At 40.9% G+C, this 22,799-nt stretch overlaps 1 protein-coding gene across 1 annotated transcript in view; it reads left to right on the forward strand.

The window, feature by feature from the left end:
- The window catches only part of PARP14 (poly(ADP-ribose) polymerase family member 14), a gene marked incomplete at both ends in the record, with an annotated part of 82,034 nt that overhangs the window by 21,151 nt on the left and 38,084 nt on the right, over window positions 1–22,799 (forward strand). The window contains 5 exons of the mRNA XM_080696431.1: window positions 1,034–1,270; window positions 4,459–6,707; window positions 11,946–12,182; window positions 17,947–18,168; window positions 21,541–21,616. Coding sequence (XP_080552557.1) covers window positions 1,034–1,270; window positions 4,459–6,707; window positions 11,946–12,182; window positions 17,947–18,168; window positions 21,541–21,616 — 3,021 coding nt within the window. The remainder of the gene's footprint in view (window positions 1–1,033; window positions 1,271–4,458; window positions 6,708–11,945; window positions 12,183–17,946; window positions 18,169–21,540; window positions 21,617–22,799) is intronic.

A 22,799-nucleotide genomic window follows, 5' to 3' on the forward strand; every position in this document is an offset into this window, starting at 1 on the left:
AAAAACAAAACAGAACAAAACAAAAAACCCAGATAAGAGACCACTTAATTTGAAATTCTAAGTCTGATCATAAATCTAGTCTTTCCTTGTTTCTTCCCACAACAAGTCTTGCTTTCAAACCTCCTCTCTCCTGGATGTAGTCATGTCTGTATCCCTGCAGCCTAGCACAGTGCTTGACATGTAACAAGCCCACCCTCAATACTTACTAATTTGAAAAAAAATAATTAGGCTGAGTCCTGAAGGATAAATAGAACCAAGATTTTTAAAAAATGGAGAGCCGGGCCTGGTGGCGCACGCTTGTAATCCCCACTCTTGCGAGGCAAAGACAGTAAGATCGCGCAGGTTTGAAGCCAGCCTTGCTGGCTTAAGAGACCCTGTTTCCAAATAAAAATATAAAAAATAGGTCTGGGGGTGTAGCCCGGAGGTAAAAGGGTTCCATCCCCAATACCAGTCCCCCCCCCCAAAAAAAATGGAGAAGTGGGAGAATATAGCTCAGTGCTTGCCCCCCCACCCATGCACGAGGCCCTGAATTTGACCCCTGACAATGCAAACACACAGATGAAACATTGGAGAAGGGCATTTCACACCCAGGAAATTATGTATACATATGAAGGCAAAAGAGAAAGAAGATTTTTAAAGTAATGACTAATTTTTGTAGCAATATGGAAAATAAATTGAAGGGCAAAAAATAGCCAGGTGATACTTGTACATTAATCTGGAGTCAAATAGCTGAGAGCCTTGGCAGCCTGGCTGAGGAGTGTGGGGAGCCATGGGGGACTTGAGGAAGGAGGGGGTGAAAGATGGTGTCACAGAGAAAGCACGCTGGCAGGTGCCTAGGGAGCTGGGGCGTAGCCAGATGAAGCATTCCCGTGGGCGTCACTGTTCAGAAATGGAGTGTTAGGCGTATAAGTCCTATAAGCAGTGAGTTAAAAATAGAGTGCTTAGCTCTCCCCTTTATCTCAATTAATAGCCAGTTTCTTCTATATAACTTACAGATACAATTTTAATTTGGGGATTTTTTTTTCTTTTGTAGATACAACAAAATTTGTTGATGATTGTGCCAAGTACCACTCAGTTCAACAACTTCAGCTCTCGCCAAGAGTCCTGGAAGTGACGAAAACAATCAGGGTTGAAAACCTGCCTCCTGGCATTGATGACTTCCAGTTGCAACTTTACTTTGAAAATCCTCTTAATGGAGGAGGAAGAGTTGCCCGCATTGAATGTTTTCCTGAAGAGAGCTCAGCTCTGATTGAATTTTGTGACAGGAAAGGTAACATATGTTAGCCTACCATACTTGGTATACTCCAGGCCATTTTAGTAGCTCTTAGCAGTTAGTTAAATTCTGAAGCATTTTACTTGTTTATTTATATATTTCTTTGGAAATTCAGTCAATCATCTGTTGACCTGTGATGTGATGCTGCTGAGGACAACAAATTAGGTTTAGAGAAATAATATCAAGGTTTTTTTTGTTCTTTTTGTTTTTTTTTTTTTTTTTTTGGTGGTACTGGAGGTGGAACCCAGAGGCTTTCTACCTCCGGGCTATACTCCCAGACCCACTTTATATTTTATTTTGAAACAGGGTCTCACTAAGTTGCTTTGAGCCTCACTAAGTAGCCGAGGCTGGCTTCGAACCTGTGTGATCCTCCTGTCTCAGCCTCCCAAGTGCAGGGATTACAAGCGTGCGCCACCACGCCCGGCAACATCAAGTTTTTTGTTTGTTTTTGTGCTAGGAATTGAACCCAGGGGCATTATACCTCTGAGCTTGACCCCAGCTCTTATTATTATTTTATTTTGAAATAGGATCTTGCTAAGTTGCTGAGGCTGGCCTTAAACTTTCAATTCTCTTGTCTCAGCTCCCAAGTATTGGGGGGACAGTGGTGTGCTACCACACCTGGCTAACATCAAGGGTTTTTTCCCCCCTGAACTAGGGATTAAACCCAGGAGCATTCTACCTCTAAGCAATACCCTCAGACCTGCTTATTTGTTTTTTAATTTTGAAATAGGGTCTCACTGAGTTGCAGAGGGCCATACTAAGTACTAAGGCTGCGAAGCTGTGATCCTCCCGTTTCAGCCTGCCAAGTACTAGGATTACTCCACCACACCCATCAAGTTTGTGACAGATAAAGGATTCTCTCATGAATCTTCATCTATGATGAAATAAAAATGTATAATTCTTGGAATCTTTAAAGTTACTGTATTAAAAATAGATTATCTGTGTTTTGGACACGCACATACATTCTCAAATTAATTTCAATAAATTTAGGTAAAGACACACTCAGAAGGGACTGGGGATGTGGCTCAGTGGTAGAGCACTTGCCTGGCATAGAAAGTGCCACAAAAACAAACAAATGAACAAAGTTGCATATGATTTCAATTTGACTAGTGAGGTTTGACTAGCTCAGCCCTAAGGTTATTATTTTTTTGAAGTCATATTCAATGCATGTAATCCCATTATTGGGAGGCTGAGAAAGGAGGATTGCAGGTTCAAGGTCAGCCTTAGCAACTTAGTGAGACCTACCTTTCTTTCCTTTTCTTTCATTTCATTTCATTTCTTTTGCTTTCCTTTCCTTTCCTTTTTCCTTTTCCTTTTCTTCCCCTTGCTGCCTCCTCCTTCTCCTCCTTTTCTTCCTTCTCCTCCTCCTTCTTTCCTCCTTCAGTACTGGGGATTGAACCTAAGGATGTTCTACCTCCAAACTACATTCCCAGCCCATTTTATTTTATTTTATTTTATTTTATTTTATTTTATTTTATTTTATTTTTTGCTTTGAAACAGGGTTTTGCTAAGTTGCTGAAGCTGGCCTCAAACCTGCAATCTTCCTGTCTCAACTTCCCAAGTACTGTGATTACAGGCATACCCAGGTGAGATCCTATTTCAAAATAAAATAAAATGGTGCTGGGGGTGTAGGTCAGATATAGAACACCTCTGGGTTTAATCCCCAGTACCACACATACACGCAGAGACACACAGACACAAACACACACACACACACACACACACACACACACACACCACACACCACACACCACACACACAAACACAGCATACTCAGAAATACACACAGTTCCTATAAAGCATTATAACTCCCCCTTAAACCTGTTAGTGTAATCAGCTGGGAATTAATAGGGATAGTTTCACATGACTCCAGTATGGAGATTTTAAGGCATTTTAAGGTAACATCTTTGATGGTGTTTGCGATAAGAAAGACCTAAGTTGGAATCCTGACTTTGTGACCTTGGCAAGTTCCTTTAACCCACCAAACCTTCTCTTTTCTCATCTGCAAATGGGTTATCACATTACCTGTCACCTTAGCAGAATATTGTAGGGATTAAATGAAATAGTACCTGCAAAGTGCTTGGTGCATACAAGGTGGTGCTCAGTGTGAGCCTGTGGTTACCAGCGCTGCTCAGGTGTGGAACCTCTAAAGGGCCATGATGGGAAATTGGGGCTATAACTTTGGACTTCTGAAGCCAGCCCCAGGAATCAGTGACACAAAGGTGACATTGTTTTTAACATCTTTCCACCACTGATGTTATTTCAATCCAAGTTGTTACTGGGGTTCATTCTAATCCCTTTTCTGCTGATATATTTTGTACTGCCTAAGTAAATAAACTAACAAGGAACTTGGAGGAGGAGAAGAGTACACACACACACACACACACACACACACACACACACACACGGCTGCCCCCAGTATGAGGGCAGGAGGGAGACTGTAGGGGGAACAGGAGGAGGTATAGGCCTTAGCAAATCATAACCTCTGGAGCTGGGCTCTCAGATGACTTCGAGTGTGGCTTTGGTTTGGAGCATGGACTTCAGGGTTGAGAGATGTTGAATCTTGGCTCAGATAAGATGGTTCCTAGGCTATGGAGCCATGTTCAAGTTATCTAAACTTTCTCAGCCTCAGTTTTATCATTAACAAATAGGTATGATAATAATAGTGCCTCTACTTTAGGAAATTGTTGTGAAGGTAAAATGAATAAACATATATAAAGCACTTAGAATAGTGCCAGACACATGGTAAGATGTTAAAATTATTATGCTTCTCCTTTTAAATTAATAGAATCAAAGTCAACTCTAATGGCTACAATTGAAGGAACAAATAGCATGATAATTAGACGAACTTCACTTTGAGTGCCAACATATCTTTTTTTTTTTTTTTTTTGGTCAGTGCTGGGAATTGAGCCTGGGGCTCTGCCCATGCAGGGCAAGTGTTCTACCACTGAACTGTGTCCCAAGTCCTTATTTTATTTTATCTTGAGACAGGGTCTCTCTAAGTTGGCCTCAAACTTGCAACCTTCCTGCTTCCTGATAGAGTGCTTCCTCCTGATAGAGCGCTTGCCTAGGATGCACAAGGCCCTAGGTTCAATCCTCAGCACTGAAACAAGAAAAGTTTTGTTTGTACTTGAAATGTATTACATTGGGTTTACCTTTTTAAAAATTTTGTTTCGTTTTTAAAGTGTTGGACACCATCATGGCCAAGAAACAGAACTTCAATAAGATGCCACTATCTGTCTTCCCCTACTACACTTCTTTGGGCACGGCCCTGTATGGAAAGGAGAAACCTCTGATTAAGCTTCCGGCACCATTCCAAGAGTCACTGGATGGTCCCTTGTCAAAGTTCTTTCAGAAGAAGAATCACCTGATCAAGGAGATGGATGATGAAATGAAACATTGTCACTGTGAGCTAACATGGTCTGAACACTACAGTAAAGTTACCATCAGACCCGCAGCCACCTTATTCAATCAAGGAAGATGGAGAATCAAGACCTGGCAGGAAGATGTGTCAAAAGCATTCTCTGGCATCAGGTCTAAATACAAAGTCAGCTCATTTAAAGTAGAGCCAGAAGTGTGGGACGCCATAAAGAATGACTTAGAAGAAGATAGGATTTGGATTGAGTTTGATACACTTACACAGACTGTAACCTTAGCAGGAAAATCAGAAGATGTCCAAAACCTTCACCCCGAAATGAAGGAATTAATAGAAAGCACCACTCAAAAAATTAGAAAGGAACAGCAAAGTGTGAGGGAAACAGTGCCTATTTCTCCAGGAAGGTATTTTCTTTTGCAACACATGGACGTCTTGAAGTGTATCCCCATGGAGTGCCCAGAGTTGGAGATCTGTTATGACAACACAGTTCACATTCTGCGTGTTAAGGGACTTCGTGCAGATGTGTATAAAGTCAAGTGTGAAATCCAGGAAAAGTTGTATAACATGGCCCAGAAAAACATTCAAGTCTCTTCGGAGGTCTTTGAGTTTTTGCAGAAGGTAGACTATAAAGAATTCTCTAAGTTTCTTTTTCTAGGACACAAAATTCTTGCAATTTTTAAGATAGAGGGTAGGACTGTTCTTTTAATCAGCTGTTCTTCTGAAGTCCTGGAAAAAGCAGAAACACACATGCAAAGGGCCTTAAGTTATAAGCACCTTGAAGTTGAGGACAAGGAAGTTCTCAGTGGCAAGAATTGGAAAAGGCTGGTTTGCAGTTTGCAAAAGAAACATAATGCTTCAACAAATATTGTGGCAATCAATGAGTTAACCTCAGGAAGCAAAGTAGAGGTCATCATTGCAGGACATTTTCGAGAAGTAAATGAAATTTATAGCTCCCTTCTTGACTTCCTGGAAAAATACATGAAAATAGAGAGATTGATTGAAGTAAAGCCATTCTTGGTTCTAAACTATTTAAGGGCAGAAAAGAAAACATTCTGGTCAGAGATAAGGAAGGCAAATGTGCAGGTAGTTTTCAATCCTGAGAACAAGCGAAAAGGCATTTTGCTAATTGGCTGTAAGAGTAAAGTCCTGGAGAACACAAAGAGAATCGAGCAAGTACGGGATTCCGTCTGCATTAAAAGCGTCTCTATTGATAAGCCAGGAGCCAGGGAGTTCTTCCAGGATAAAGCACGGTATTGGAAGTGTGAGGCCAAACGGACATTTGGTTGTTTCATTGAACTCCAGGAGGAAGAAGAAACGAAGGCGGGAGGTGGCACCAGTGGGCAGAGGTGCCTCTCTCGGAGGGACGTGGCCCCCGGAGTCACGCTGATTGTGCAGCAGGGTGACCTGGCTCAGTTTCCTGTTGATGTCGTGGTGAATGCAGCCAACGAGGACCTCAAACTCTCTGGTGGCCTTGCGGCTGCTCTCTCAAAAGCAGCCGGCCCTGAGCTTCAAGCAGACTGTAACCAGATAGTGAAGACAGAGGGGAGGCTCCTACCTGGCAATGCCATCATTTCAAAAGCAGGAAAGCTCCCCTGCCGCTGTGTAATCCACGCGGTCGGGCCTCGGTGGAAGGAAGATGAGGCTCCGAGGTGTGTGTTTCTGTTAAGGAGAGTTGTGGAACAAAGTCTCCTTTTAGCTGATCAATCCAAATACAGATCTATAGCCATCCCAGCTATTAGTTCCGGAATCTTTGGCTTTCCCTTACGCCGGTGTGTGGAGACCATTGTTTCTACCATCAAGGAAAGCTTCCAGTATCAGCAGGATGGACGCACCTTGAAAGAGATTTACCTCATGGACACATCCGAGAAGACTGTTGAGGCCTTTGCTGAAGCTATAAAAATTATATTTAAAGACACTGTGCCTGATACAGCTTCCTTACCTGATGCAGCTTCCCCGCCCAAGGTCCAGTCTGTAGAAACAGCACAGAGCTGGCCATGTTTGATGTCCCCGGGAGGCCTGAGGCTCCTGCTGGTGAGAGGAGGTGTGCAGAATGCTAAGGTGAGTGTCCCAGTTTACAGACGCCCCACTGAGTCTGTGGCTCTCCCACTGAGGGCCAAAGGAACACAAGGGTCCAGGGAGAATTCGCAAAGTAAGGTCGTGAGAGCCTCATGACCTTCATCCCTGCCTTGAAACAGGTTTCCTTAGATGATTGAGCCACTGAGCAAATCACTTACTAATAGAAAGTGGCTGATGATTTGTGAGAACTGAAAGGGTATTGAGATCCGATCACTAGGTTTACAGAAAATGCGAAAATGCATAGAAATGTTACCAATCAGCTGAGCCCCCCCCCCCCCCCGCCCTGGACAGATAGAAATCAGAAATAGGCAAAGTACAGCTTCTTAGTATTAGCAATTCTGTACTTATTTTGTGTGCCAATGACTGAACCTAGGGGAATTCATTCTACCTCCAAGGTACACCCCCAGCACTATTCTATCTGTAAACAGGATTTTGTGTGTGTGTGTGTGTGTGGAGGGGGGTCTGGGATGTAACCCATGGGCATTCGACCTCCAAGCTATACTCCCTACCCTATTTTTTATTCATTATTTTGAAACAGGGTCTCACTGAGTTGCAGAGGGCCTCACTAGGTAGCTGAGGCTGTCCGCGAACCACGATCCTCTGGTCTCACCCTTCTGAATGCTGGGATTACAAGCGTGCACCACCATGCCTGGCTGTAAACAGGACCTTGCTGAGTTGCTAAGGCTGGCTTCGAACCCGTGATCCTCCAGTCTTAGCCTCCTAGCAGCTCTGTACTGTGCTAGAGACTCTCTGCTCTCCAGGGTAGCAGCTCTCCTCGCTGCTCTCCCAGTAGCCAGGCATCTCTCTGGATCTCTCTTTCATTCTCCAGCTGCTAACTGCCCTCAGTGTTATGGCTCCAGCTGCAGGCTGCTTTTAGTATCAGCAGCTTTCGTGTTACCAGCTCTTAGGACAACCACCTCAGCCTGCTCTGCACAAGACAAAAATCATGCATAGGCAAAATAAAACCATGCCAGAGAGGCTTTAAAAGGACTTCTGCTGCAGCATGAGGGGAAGTATAGGAGGGTTGATCTGATTAGGGTGAGAGAATGGCTGTTTATACATACAAAAAAGGAGGTCTCATGCATGCAGTGTCCTGCCAGATGACTGCAAACTTTCCGCTTAGTCATTGGTAGGGGAGGGCCTCCTCCTGGACCAGAGTGATGAGAGAAGAGGCAGGGTGGAATCCTCTGGGATGGTTACAGGGCATCGGAAGTTGCTGCAGCTGAAGCAGAGTCTCCCAAAGTAGTCATGGGGTGTCCAATGTAGCCTGGCTATCATGATGGCAGCCTGGTGGGACTCCCAAGGAGGAAGCTGCCTGGCAGTGCTCCTGGGGTGGCTGTCAGCAAAACAAACATCTGTATATAAAAAGCAGAAATACAGAAAAAGCAGGAAGATGCCCTTTGGGGGAGGATCGGACCTTTCTATTGTCTCAGTAATGTCATACATTTAGATGGCTCTCTGCATTTCCTATGTCTTAACACCTTCCTTCATATTTCGGTAAACCTTAACTTAGTTTCCTGTCAGATTTAATGATGGCAGATTCAGGACAGTGAGGACATGAGGGGTGCAGGGGAAGGAATCTTGTCAATGGAGCTGTGAGAGGTTGAGCCCAGGCTGGGTCTGAGGGGCCATCAGCACCTAACACCAGTTTATTGGTTTTATGTGGAAGGGAGGAGGGGTAGGTGAACCCGAATAAAGTTCAGCTGTCAAGTGTCAAGCAATTCTCATGGGATGGTGGTATGTGTGTTGGGGGAGGGTATGTTTTTTAAAAGGTTTTTTTGGGGGGTTTTTTTTTTTGGTTTTTTTTTTTTTTCCCTCAGGGGCATTCTGCCTCTGAGCTATACCCCTAACCATTTTTATTTTTTATTTTAAAACAAGGTCCTGTTAAGTTGCTGAGACTGGTCTTGAACCATGATTATCCTGTCTCAGCCTCCCAAGTACTGGGATTACAGTGTGTGCTACCACACCCAGTTTTAACTAGATATTCACCACCCTTCCCAAGGGAGGCTTTAGCTTATCAGAACAACAGCAATCTGAAGCAAGATCTCCACACCTCCTCTTCCTCCTTTTTATTTATTTATCTATTTTATATTGGAGATTGAACCCAGGGGGCATTCTGCCTCTGAGCTTTTTATTTTGAAACTGGGTCTTACTAAATTGCTGAGGGCCTCCCTGAATGGCTGAGACTGGCTGCAAAACTGTGATCCTCCTGTCTTGGGCTCCCAAGTACTAGGATTACAGGCTCCCAAGTACTAGGATTTTGAAACAGGGCCTCACTAAGTTGCTGAGAATGGCCTTGAACTATGAGCCTCCTATCTCAGTCTCCCAAGTACTGGGATTACAGGCATGTGCCACCATACCTGGCTCCAGGCCGTACTTCCTTAACTGTAGGATGATAGGGATTCCTGGGCAGGGATTCCTGGTGGGCATAGGGAGGTGTTGGGAGCAGCGAGGGCAGTAGCCCCATTTCTCTGTGCTGTAACAACTAGTGAGGCTGTCAGGGTTCTGGTGCATATCAGCCCACCTTCCTCTGCGGCTTCAGGGGAGCTGGACAAGTACTTGGGGTTGCTGAAAGGGAGCCTGGGGCACAGAGCTGGATGAGTGATCTGTTTTTGGCTCCACTTTTAAAGAAAAAAGATTTATTAGAACAATATACCTAAAAGAAAACAGGCATCATGACACAAGGAAAATTTTAATTAAGCCCAAATGTTTTATTCAAAGACCAAGACTGAAGTACTAAATTATCACCATTGTCCTCATTATCTTTAAGCACCACATAGTTGGATGTGCTCTATGTGAGATTAAATGAAATGAACTTGATTTAATAAACCTGCTAAGTGTTTTGCTTTGAATTGTTTTACAAGAAAAAGCATCTTGAAAAGGCATCACACCCAATGTAATGTGATAGAAAGTGACACACTCAAGACTGTTAACCTGAGTAGACTTACTGGGATGGCACATTTCTACAGCTTATCTTGATAAAAGCTGAAAATCATTTGATAGTCACTATCAGTCATCCTCCTTTCTGTTGAAGCAGATTTATTGAAATATAATTCATCTGCCATACTCATTTAAAGTGTCAAATCAATGTTTTTCTTTAGCATGTACACAAAGGTATGCAACCATCACCACAATCTAACTTTAGAATGTTTTTGTCATTCCAGAAAGAAACCTTGTGCCCATTAGAAGTCACTCTCCATTCGGTCATCCACCCACCTCCCTGTCCCTAGGCAGCCACTAATCTGCTTTCTGTTTCTAGAGAGTCACCTGCTCTGGAAATTTTATATGAGTGGAATTATACAATCTGTGGTGTTCTATGATGGCCTTCCTTCACTGAGTAGAATGTTTTTGGAGGTCTGTCCCCATCGTGGCATGCATCAGTTCTACCTTTCTTTCTTTCTTTCTTTCTTTCTTTCTTTCTTTCTTTCTTTCTTTCTTTCTTTTCCCTCCCTTTCTTTCTTTCTTTCTTTCTTTCTTTCTTTCTTTCTTTCTTTCTTTCTTTCTTTCTTTCTTTCTTTCTTTCTTTCTTTCTTGGTACTGGGAATGGAACCCAGGGGCATTCTACCTCCGAGCTACACCACCGGCCCTATTGTTTTTTTGTTGTTGTTTTTTGGAAACCGAGTCTCACTGAGTTGCAAGGGGGCTCCCTATGTAGCTGAGGCTGTCTGTGAACCGTGATCCTCCAGTCTCAGCCTCCCAAATGCTGGGATTACAAGCATGTGCGCCACTACGCCTTTTTATGGCTGAAAATACTCCACTGCCACTGTCTGGATATGCATTTTAGTTATCCACTCATCACTTGGTGAGCATTTGAACTGCTTCTCCTCTTTGACTGTGAAGATTGATGCTGCCCCCAGGGCCAGTGGTACACACTTGTAATACCAGTACTTGGGAGGCTGAGACAGGAGGATCATAGGTCTCAGACCAACCTCAGCAGATTAGTGAGACCCTCAGCACTGGGGATGTAGCTCCGAGGTAGAATGCTTCTGGGTTCAACTCCAGTATATCACAGCAAACAAACAAACACAAACAAATGAAAAATAAATGAAATGTTCTTTTAACCAAGAGTCAGAGAAGAGAATGAGTCTGTTCCTCATCCCGCTTGACACTAAATATGAAGATGTTCTTCTCCTTCCTTCCTTCCTTCCTTCCTTCCTTCCTTCCTTCCTTCCTTCCCAGAGGCGTGTGGCTCCCACTGCTGCAGTAACTGCTGTGCATTGCTCTTGTGACCTAGGCCGGGCAGGCCACCTTCCTTCTCCTCTCTAACCCAGCCTGACTAATCTGCTTGCTCCCACTCTCCGGAGAAAAAGCTTCCGAGGCTGCTCACTGTGGGCCAGAGTGCACGGGTGGTGTGGCGCTGTGGTGGGTCTTCTGCAGTCCACCCTGGGTACTGTGTCCGGCCTGGCTCACCCTGTGCTGCTGCAGATGCTGTTCATCAGGTAAGCCGACCTGCTCACAGCTCACCATCGCCTGCTGTTCCCTGTTGCTTTTTGCCTACGGCACCTGCTGTCATTTCTAGACCCCACATCTCCATGGCCTCTTCACCACCACTGAAGGACCTTCCTCTGGACTCCGTTGCTGATGCCATGTCATTGGAACGTTTTTATTATTATTATTTTGGTACTGGGGAATTAATGCCAAGACATTCTTCCTCTGAGCTACAACCTAACCCTATTTTATTTTATTATTATTATTATTTTTTGGTGGGGTTGGGGTTCCTGGAAGCCCTTCTATCTCTGGGCTACACTCCCAGACCTATTTTTACATTTTTATTTGGAAACAGGGTCTCCTAAGCCAGCGCGTGCGCAGCTGGCTTCGAACCTGCGCGATTCTCCTGTCTCCGCCTCCCAAGTGCGAGGATTACAAGTGTGCGCCACCACACCCGGCTTAACCCTATTTTATTTTGAAACAGGGTCTCACAGGTTGCTAAGGGTTTAAGGTTGGTCTTGAACCTGTGATCCTCCTACCTCAGACTCCCGAGTACTGATATTACAGGAATGTTCCACAACATCCTACTTAAGCATTATTTTCTGGCAGCTTTCTTTTGACTTGGAATGTTATTTTAAAAAGTATATACAAGCACTTCATCTTGGGTTGGAATTCAGTCTCCACTACCTTCATGATCTAGGTTGTCCCCTGTTGTGAGGCCCAGAGGCCCAGTGTTTGTTGATGAATGCCTTTTGGTAGAATCTGAAACAAATCTTTTGTTTTGTCTTTAAGACCCACGTTGTGGTCAACTCCATTCCATCACATCTCCGTCTCAATGCAGGGCCCCTTTCTCAGGCCCTCTTGGAAAAAGCTGGGCCAAAGCTCCAGGAGGAACTGGACACAGCCGGACAAGGGATGACTGTCAACATGGGCACAATTATCCCAACCACTGGTTGCAACCTGCCTTGCCAATATGTGCTTCATGTGGTGGCTCCACACTGGCAAAATGCCAGCACATCTTCACGAAAGGTGGGTCTTGGTTTTCTTTTTTGTTTTGTTTTGTTTCACAGGGACGGGAGTGTACTGGGGATTGAACCCAAGGGCATTCTACCTCTAGCTACACCCTAGTCCTATTTTATTTGGAAACAGTCTCACTAAGTAGCTGAGGCTGGCTCTGAACCTGTGATCCTCCTGTCTCAGCGTCCCTAGTACTGAGATTACAGGTGTGTGCCACAACGCCTGCCTTTGGTTTTCCAATCGCTAGGCACTGGGTATCCCTCTGGATTCTTCTGTTTCTCTTCTGTACTAATATCGTGTTTTTGGCAGCCTCCCTTATTATGGCCATTTCTTTCAGATATAGCTGACTTCTCCTGGGTACTAGTTAAAAATATATATTGACTACTGTGCTCAGTAATTATTGGGGGTCAGGGAAGAGTTACTGAAGTTTATACTATGTTAGTGTGAAGGGTGAGGCAATGGTGCGAAGAAGGAAGACAATGAAGGATAAGAGCGATTAATGCTTTTTTGAAATTAAGAACACATTTAATGACATTATAGTATTATAAATAAGATGAGCACTTTTTATTGTTCCATTAGTAATTCAGTGAGAATTGGGACTTTAATGTGAAGCAGTTTACTTTAAGAAAAATAAAATAACTATTAATGTAGTTATAATACCAGATTAACAAAGTGAGGAATTATAAATACAATCATTTTCTCATTTTAAAAATCACTGAAATTTGAAATACATTTTTTAGATTATCATGTAATTTTTTATTTATTTTTATTTTTTGGTGGTACTGGGGTTCCTGGAAGCCCTTCTACCTCCGGGCTATACTCCCAGACCTATTTTTACATTTTTTAAAATTTGGAAACAGGGTCTCCTAAGCCAGCACACATGGCTGGCTTCGAACCTGCGTGATCCTCCTGTCTCTGCCTCCCAAGCGTGGGGAATTACAAGCGTGCGCCACCACACCCGGCTATCATATAATTTTAAAATTTTTTTATTGGTACATTATATTCATACATCATATTGGGGTAAAAAACTTGTGTGGACATACATGTACACATTACCCATTTAGCCCCTACCCAGTTACCAACCCATTCCCTCACCATCCCTCCTTCCCATGCTTGGCTTAGTGGTTGACTTCAATATGTTTAAGTACATTGTGTGTTTTAGAGAATTTCCTTCTTCCCCTCTCCCATCCACTCATTTAGGTTGTCTTGTTTGATCCTCTATAGGATTTCCTTTTTAATCTACAGTTCCTCTTATGACCCATGTCTCCTTAGCTTTCACATATGAGGGAAAACATTCGAATTTTTATTTTTTGTGACTGACTAATCTCGCTTAGCATAATGTTCTCCAGTTCCATCCATTTCCCTGAAAATGATGTAATTGAGTTATTTTTTAATGGCTGAGTAAAATTCCATTGTGTACATATCCCATAGTTTTGTAATCCATTTATCTGTTGATGGACACCTTGGCTGGTTCCATAGTTTGGCTATGGTGAATTGGGCACTATAAACATAGATACGTATCCATTAGTTTGGTAATTTGGTCTCCTTTCGTTTGGGTAGATACCCAGAAGTGGTATTGCTGGATCAAATGGTAGATTTACCATTCTTCTGAGGATTCTCCATACTATTTTCCAAAGTGGTTGCACTAATTTGCAATCACACCAACAATGTTTTAGAGTTTCCACTTTTCCACATCCTCACCAGCATTTGTTGTTGTTTGTGTTTTGAATGATTACCATTCTAGTTGGAGTTAGGTGAAATCTCAGGGTACTTTGGATTTGCATCTCTCTGATTGCCAGTGATGTTGACATTTTTAAATGCATTTATTGGCCATTTGAATTTCTTCTTTAGTGAAATGTCTATTTAGTTCGCTTGCCCATTTTTTTATTGGATGATTTGTTTTTTTTAGTGTTGAGTTTCTTGAGTTCTTTGTATATTCTAGATATTAATCCTCTATCGGAGGTGTAGGTGGAAAAAATCTTCGCCCATTCTGTTGGCTCTCGGTTGAGGTTCTTGACAGTTTCCTTTGCCGAACAGAAGCTCTTCAGTTTCATGCAATCCCACATATTGATTCGCCTTTTAATTTGTTGTGCCTTGGGGTCTTATTGAGAAAGTGTTTTTCTGTGCCTATGTGTTGCAGTGTTGGATCTATGCCCTCTTCCAGGAGGTTCAAGGTCTCTGGTTTGATTTCCAGGTCTTTGATCCATCTTGAATTGACTCTTGTTCAGGGTGAAAAAGTGGGATTAATTTCCAATTTTTTTTGCTTATGATTAACCAGTTTTGCCAACACCATTTGTTGAACAGGCTATCTTTTTTCCAGTGTAGGTTTTGGCCCCTTTGTCAAAAATCAATTGGCTGAAAGTGTGTGAACATTTCTGGGTCTTCTATTCTGCTCCATTTGTCTATGTATCTGTTTTTGTGCCTGTACCATGCTGTTTTTATTACAATGGCTTTGGAGTATAGTTTAGTCAGGTATTGTGATTCCTCCTGCATGGTTAAGTTTATTCCTAAGTATTTTGTTTTTTTGTGGGAGATTGTGAGTGGAAGTGTTTTCTGAATTTCTTTTTCAGTGAATTTATGTTTGGTATACAGAAAAGCTTCTGATTTTTAAACATTGATTTTGTATCCAGACACTTTGCTGAACTTATTGATCAGTTCTATAAGCCTCTTGGTTGAGTTTGTTGGGTTTTTTTTTCTTTTTTTTTTTTGTGGGTGTGGGGATGAACCCCAGGGGCATTTGACCTCCAAGCTACACCCCCTGCCCTATTTTTGTATTCTTTATTTTGAAACTGGTCTTACTAAGTTGCAGAGGACCTTACTAAGTAACTGAGGCTGTCTGCGAAGCACGATCCTCTGGTCTCAGCCTCCTGAATGCTGGGATTACAAGCATGTGCCACCATGCCCAGCTGTTGGGTTTTCTAAATATAGTATCATGTCATCTGCAAATAGTGAAAGTTTGAATTCTTCTTTTCCCATTTGTACTCCTTTGATTTCCTTTTCTTGCCTTATTGCTCTGGCTAGAGTCTCTAGTACTGTATTGAAGAGAAGTGGTGATAATGGATATCCTTGTCTCATTCCTATTTTTAGGGGGAATTCTTGAATTTTTCCTCATTTAATATTTTTTTTATTATTTTATTTATTTTATTGGTGCACTGTATTCATACATCATAGTGGGATACAAACTTTTGTAGACAGACATGCACACATCGCCCAGTCAGCCCCCACCCGATCCCCACCCTATTCCCTCCCCATCCCTCCTTCCCATGCTTGGCTTAGTGGTTGACATCTAGTATTATAGAAATTTATCCAAAATTAAAAATGATAATCTCACATAACAGTTTCATTTGTCTGATACCAAGCTTTTGATGACTTAAAGATAAAATTTCAATATTTCTTTTTGCTTTCTTTCTTACCAGAGAATATTTTTTTTTCTATTTTTTTAGGTGAAACTATCATATATTTATATATTTATTTTTCAGAAAAAAAACTCTGTCCTAATATGGAATATGGATTCTAGATACCCAAAATGATCTTGAAAAGGAACAAAGCTAGAAGATATATATTTTCTGATTTCAAACCATATAAAGCTACAATAATTGAAACAGTGTAGTACTGTTCTAAAGGCAGATATATAAACCATTGGAGTTAAATACAAGTCTAGAGCTAAATTCTTCCCTATATTATCAAGTTATTTTTGACAAGGTTTCCACGAACATTTGGTGGTGGAAATAATAATCTTTTAACTAAATATTGTTGAAAAATAATAATTACATGGAAAAGAATAAAATTGGACCCTTACCTAATCCCATATACAAATATTAACTCAAAATAGATAAAAGACCTAAATATAAATCTTAAGATTATAAACTTTTAGGAGAAAATCTGGGTCATTAAACCTCACAACATTGAAATTGGCAGTGATTTCTTGGATATGATTTCAATGGCACAGGCAACAGAAGAGTATACAAACTCCCTAAAAAATAAAAAAATATTATATATCCAAAGACAATGTAAACAGAGTTAACAGTTACTAATAGAATGGGATAAAATATTTCCAAATGCTATTATCTGAAGGTATATTAATATTCCAACTAGAAATCCTAAAAATTAACAACAATAAAGGCAAACAATGCCATTTAGAGATAGGTAAAAGACCAACATAATAAGTAATGAATCTCCACAGATAACCAATCTTAGTTGACTGTTGGATGGAAACTCTTGTTTCTCTGGTTCTGGTGTGTGTTACCTATTTCTTCTTTGTAGTTAATCTCTTTGAGTATTTTCTCTAGCGCTGGTTTTGAAGACATAAATTCCTTCAGTTTCTGTTTGTCATGGAAGCTTCTTATTTCCACCATCTCATTTGATAGATAGTTTTGCTGGGTAGAAAATTTTTGGCTGGAAGTTGTTTTCTTTCAGAGTTTGGAATATGTTACTCCAAGCCCTTCTGGCTCTCGTGACTTGGTTTGGGAAGTCTGGAGTGATTCTAATTGGCTTGCCTCTGAATGTCACTTGGCCCTTTGTTTTTGTTGCCTTTAAGATTCTCTGCTTGGCTTCCACATTGGTCATTTTGACAATTATGTGGCGTGGGGATCCTCTTCTCTGATCCTGTCTAAAGGGAGTTCTATAAGTTTCCTGGACCTGTGTATCGACCTCTTGCTCTATGTTTGGAAAATAATCTGCTATTATTTCTTTGAAGAGATTATTGATCCCTTTGGTTTCACCTCTTTTTCCCTCCTCTTTTGATTATTCTTAGGTTAGCTCTCTTAAAATAGGCCCATATTTCTTCAATGTCAGATTCCTGCTGTCTGATTTTTTTTCTAAGTTATAGATTATGCGGTCGTTTTTGGAGTGATCATATTCTAGGAGTGAGATTCTATTTTCCATGTGGTCTAATCAATTGTTTATGCTTTGAATTGAGGCCTTTACCTTAATGATTGCTTCCTTTATTTCTTTTAGACTCTCTGTAAATTCTTTTAGAAAATCCTGTATTATTTCTACAGTTATATTCCTGATTTGATCTTCTGGAGATCTCTGAATTTCTGTGTTATCATGTTCTGATGTTGTGGGGTTTGGGAATTCATTGCTCCATTGTTATTCCTCTTTCCCATGATTTCAGATGTTTGTGCCTTCCCTGGACCACTACGATTTCACTTAGGGTGCTCTATATCTCAAGTCTGTTGTAACCTCAGCTGCCACTACTCCTTTACTGGGTTGTATCTCAAAGTCTCATACCCAGGAAGTTAATCGAGGCTGTGCAAGACCGTGGGGGTGCTGGGTGTTTCTACCTCTGAGCTACATTCTTAGCCCTATTTTATTGCTTTTTTTGTGCTTTTATTGGTGCATTATAGTCTCACTTCTTAATGTAAAACATGTTGATAATAACATACATGCACACACTCTTGGTGCGCCCCTCTTCCCATTTCCTTCCCTCCCAATACATAGTATCCAGATGGATGTTGGGATATATTCACATGTATACACATAGTCTATGGTAGTATTTCTATTAATGAACCTAAGTCTTCCTCTACCCCTAGTCTTATATCTCCTCCATGGTACCCCTGAGGTTTCTCCTTATCAACTGGAGCCTGTCTTGTATTTCAGTTATTCTCTATTCTGCACATATTAAAGGAAACATATGACCCTTTACTCTCTGTAATTGACTAATCTCACTTAACATAATGTTCTCCAAGTCCTTCCATTTTCTTGCAAATGATTTTATTTCTTATTTTGAAACAAGGTCTCACTAATGTCTAAGGATGTGCTCTTTGTTTTTCAGATCATGGAAGATATAATAAAAAACTGTCTGGAGATCACTGAGAAACTGTCCTTAAAATCAATTGCATTTCCAGCAATAGGAACAGGAAATTTGGGATTTCCTAAAACCATATTGGCTGAATTAATCATTTCAGAAGTGCTCAAATTTAGTAGCAAGAATCAACTGAAAGATTTAAAGGAAGTTCACTTTTTTCTGCATCCGAGTGATCATGAAAATATTCAGGTATAGTCATGGCTTATTTCTGGTTATTTTGGCAATCTTAGCTTGGAATCTAATGTTTTCAAATGTCTTCTTGGTCTAATAGAATATTTCTTTCATGTGTTTCCCTAGATTGGAAATAGAGAGTAGTGTTGACTAGTTGTAAGAAAAATTGTAAGCCAGGGGCAGTGGCACATGCCTGTAACCACAATAATCAGGCAATAATGAGACAGGAGGATCACAGGTTCAAGGCCAGCCTCAGCAACTTATAAAGACCCTGTTTCAAAACACAAAGTAAAAAGCCAGACATGGTGGCCCACATTTGTAATCCCAGTACTTGGGAGGTTGAGACAGGAGGATCTCAGGTCCAAAGACTGCCTCAGCTACTTAGTGAGGCCCTCCACAACTTAGGCCCTGTTTCAAAATAAAAAATAAAAATAGGGTTGAGGGTATAGCTTAGAGGTAGAATGCTCTGGGTAACACACACACACACACACACACACACACACACACACACACACACTAAAAAAAAGGACCAAGAGTGTTATTTGGAGGTAGAAAGCAGAAAGCCCTGGGTTCAATTCCCAGTACCACAAGAAATAATCATCATATCATACCTAAAAGAAATTGATAACTTTTTTTCTTGATCAATTATAAAGTCAATGTTCAAATTTCTAGCTATTTTATAACTATTTTATTTTGTGTTTACAGCTTTGTGTTTGAATCAAAATACAAATAAGGTCCACATATTTTAATAGAGCTGACATATTCCTTGAGAATCATGTGTGTGTGTGTGTGTGTGTGTGTGTGTGTGTTACTGGGGACTGAACTCTGGGATGTTCTACCTCTGAGCTACCTTTACAGACCTTTTTTGTTCTCTATTTTTTATTTGTTCATTTAATTTGTGAGTGTGTGTGTGTGTATGTGTGTGTGTGTGCGTGTGTGTTACTGGAGATAGAAATTTAAATCAATTGCATATATATATATATATATATTTTTTTTTTTTTTGTGGTACTGGGGTTCTTCGAAACCCTTCTACCTCTGGGCTAAACTCCCAGACCTATTTTTTTTATATTTTTATTTGGAAACAGGATCTCTTAAGAGACTGGCTTCAAACCTGCACGATCCTCCTGTCTCCGCCTCCTAAGCACGGGATTACAAGCGTGCGCCACCACGCCCGGCAGTTGCTAATGTTTAAAAAATGATAGTAAGCCGGGCGTCGTGGCGCACGCTTGTAATCCCAGCATTCGGGAGGCTGAGACCTGAGGATCACGGTTCGCGGACAGCCTCAGCTAATTAGTGAGGCCCTTCACAACTCAGTGAGACCCTGTTTCAAAATAAAGAATAAAAAATAGGGCAGGGGATGTAGCTTGGAGGTTAAATGCCCCTGGGTTCCATCCCCAGACCCGCAAAAAAAAAAGAAAAAAAAATTATAGTAGAAGCCAGGCATGGTCGTAATCCCAGCTTTTGGAAGGCTGAGACTGGAGGATCGTGGTTTGCAGATAGCCTCAGCTACTTAGGCCCTTTGCAACTCAGTGAGACCTGGTTTCAAAATAAAGTATAAAAAAATAGGGTAGGGGGTATAACTCAGAGGTCAAATGCCCCTGGGTTCCATCTCCAGAACTGCAAAAAAAAAAAAAAATGATAGTAGATAGTTTATGCATGAGTACCAGAGGTACTTTGGGAATGTTGCCAGATTAAAGATACTTAAAGTAAATCAAAGTGATCAGGCTGTGTGATTTTCTTTCCCTAAGGCTATCATTCCCCTTTGATTCACCAATAAATCCCTAGACATTTCTTTAGATTACAGTGGCCCTTGTCTAACACATAAAAGACCATACTTTATGAAGTCAAAAATAAAACACAAACATTTTACATAAAACTACAGACATCCAAAAAATGTTATGACTTGAAAATTTAGCGTGCTGGACAGGGATTCCTGCTCGGAAGCCTCCATTGCGGCTGACAGCAGGCAGTCTCCAGTTTTCCACTCTTACGGGGGCCTCCCTGCCTGATCCCTGGAGGCCTGGGACTCAGAGCTTCACTCAGCAGTCTCTCCCATCCCTCCACCATCACTGTGTCAGTGTTTGGACAGAATGCTACTTGTTTCTTTCTCAACAAATTTCTCTGTTGCTTGTTTATAAAGAAGAGAAAGTGATGATTTTTTAGTGTCACCATCAGTCAAGGAAGTAAAATCCACAGTTTTATTAACACTAGAATACACATACTAACCTATTCCTTCAAAAAATCACTACTCCCCCACCCATTCCTCTCTTGGTACAATTAAGTTAAAAATGCAAATCTTAGGGACCTTGTGATTGTTTTTCTTCTAACTGTATTTGTTATAAACTGGCAAGTTACTTGCTTTTATTGATTATGTGGGTAATATGTTTTTATTGCAGAAACTTTGAACAATACAAAAATGCAGAAATTCAGTTTTTCAATTTTTCTTTCTTCTTTCTGCCCCCCCCCCCCTTGTGGTACTGAGAATTGAACATGGAGCATTCTACCTCTGAGATATACTCCCAGCCCTATTTTATTTTTTAGTTTGAAATAGGATCTCACTAAGTTGTGGAGGGCCTAAGTTTCTGAGGCTGGCTGTGAACCTGCAGTTCTCTTGTCTCAGTCTCCCAAGTACTGGGATTGCAAGTGTGCGCCACCATGCCTGGCTCCATAAATTCTTTAGTTATCTTTCATTCCAGTCTTCTTTGCTACAAGTGTAATTTTAAAAATGAAATTTAAAATTATTTATTTTAATATTCTTCTTTTCCTTTAATAGTATGAGAATTTTTCAATTCTACCAAATACCCCTTGAAAATATGATTTTAATGGCTGCTAAATATTATAACACATGGGTATATCAGAACTTATTTAACTATTTCCCCACTGGATTGTAACTGTCTCATATTTCTCTATTATGAAGATCTCTTTAATGAATATCCTTGTACTTACATCTTTGTTCACATCTTTGATAATTTTCATAAGGCTCATTTGTAGAAATGAAATTATACATATTGTTTTAACAGCTTTAAAAATGTATACAGAAATTAAACGATACTGTTTGGGAATTGTTTCTTTTTAAATATGTATGTAAACAGCTGGGTGTGGTGGCACACACTTGTAATCTCAGCATTTGGGAGCCTGAGATGGGATATCGTGGTTCACGGCCAGCCTCACCTAGTTAGTGAGACCATCTGCAACTTAGTGAGACCCTGTTTCAAAATAAAGAATAAAAAAATAGGGATGGGGGTGTAGCTCGGAGGTAGAATGCCCCTGGGTTCCATCCCCAGTACTGAAAAAAAAAATGTATGTATGTGTGCGAGATCCAGAGCCACAATAAATCAAACTCATTCATCAGTTGAAGTGTGTAATGGTCAAAACTGTTTGTGTTTCCAGGCATTTTCAGATGAATTTGCCAGAAGGAGTAATGGGGCTCATAGCAGCAAAATTCCCAAGGCTGAAGACATACAAGGTTCAGTAAAGCTTTTAAATTGACAAATGCTTTCTAGTTGCTAAGTTACTATTCAGTGACTTGTGAATTTCTAAAGAAATTGACTGACAAATAACATACGATATTATGTTTCATACATCTAAGCATGTAAGATGCTGGTCAGGTTTATGTGATTTGGAGTCAAAGATAAGTTGGACCAACATACATAACCCATGCCATGGGTTGTTTAGTAGTGTCCAGACAACTATTTTCAAAATATACTATGACATATATTTTTCAAAACAGACACATTGAGAGACAATACCAACTGAATGTTTTCCCCCTGTTAAATTTGCTAGTTTTTGCTGAGAGAGAGAGAGAGAGAGAGAGAGAGAGAGAGAGAGAGAGAGAGAGAGAGAGAGCGAGAGCGCGTCCAGCTTCACTGGGGCTTTTTGAGTCTAAAAATGTATCTTTCATCAGATTTGGGAATTTTTCAGTTATCTCCTTCAAAAAAATATTTTCTGCATGGTTCTCCTTCTGCCCCTTTGATAATCCAGTCATATGACTGTCAAGCTTTTCAGTTGTGTCTTATATTTTTCTGAAGAGCTATTTTCCTTCCACTCCCCAATCTTTTTCTCTCTTTTTTCAAATTTTATAATTGATATCGATCTACCTTCAAGCTCACTGAGTCTTTTCTCTGTCACTATGCTATTGAACCCATCCAGTGCATTTTTTATTTGAGATAGCATATTTTTGCATTCTAAAATGTCCTTATTTTTCTGTTTTGTATAGTTTTTATTTCTCTGCAAGAAGTGCCTATCCTCCTTGTTCCAATACATCTCCATTTCTTCAGGTATATTTATTCTGACCTCTTAGATCATAGTTAAAGTGTATGCTTTAAAGTCTGATAATCTCAACATCTGGACCCCTTTGTGACTGGCATCTGTTGCTTGGCTTTACCCTTGAGAGTTGGTCATTTCCCTTTTATATGACAAGCAATTTGGAATATAGACTAGGCATTTTGAATGCTATCTTGTTAGACTTGGGTCCTACTGAAAGCCTCTGAAGATGGTGGTAGGTTTTTCTGTTTAAAGGCAGATAGTCAAATTCATTTTCCAAGTTCTGTCTTACCTGCTGAGTTGTAAGGTTCTAATGTCAGCCGCTGTGCTGCTCTGGGGGAGCACAGGACTTCCTAGCTCCTGTGCAGAATCGGGGATCCCCTTCT

This window comes from Muscardinus avellanarius, assembly GCF_963383645.1.
Source record: "Muscardinus avellanarius genome assembly, chromosome: 5".
Lineage (NCBI taxonomy): Eukaryota > Metazoa > Chordata > Mammalia > Rodentia > Gliridae > Muscardinus > Muscardinus avellanarius.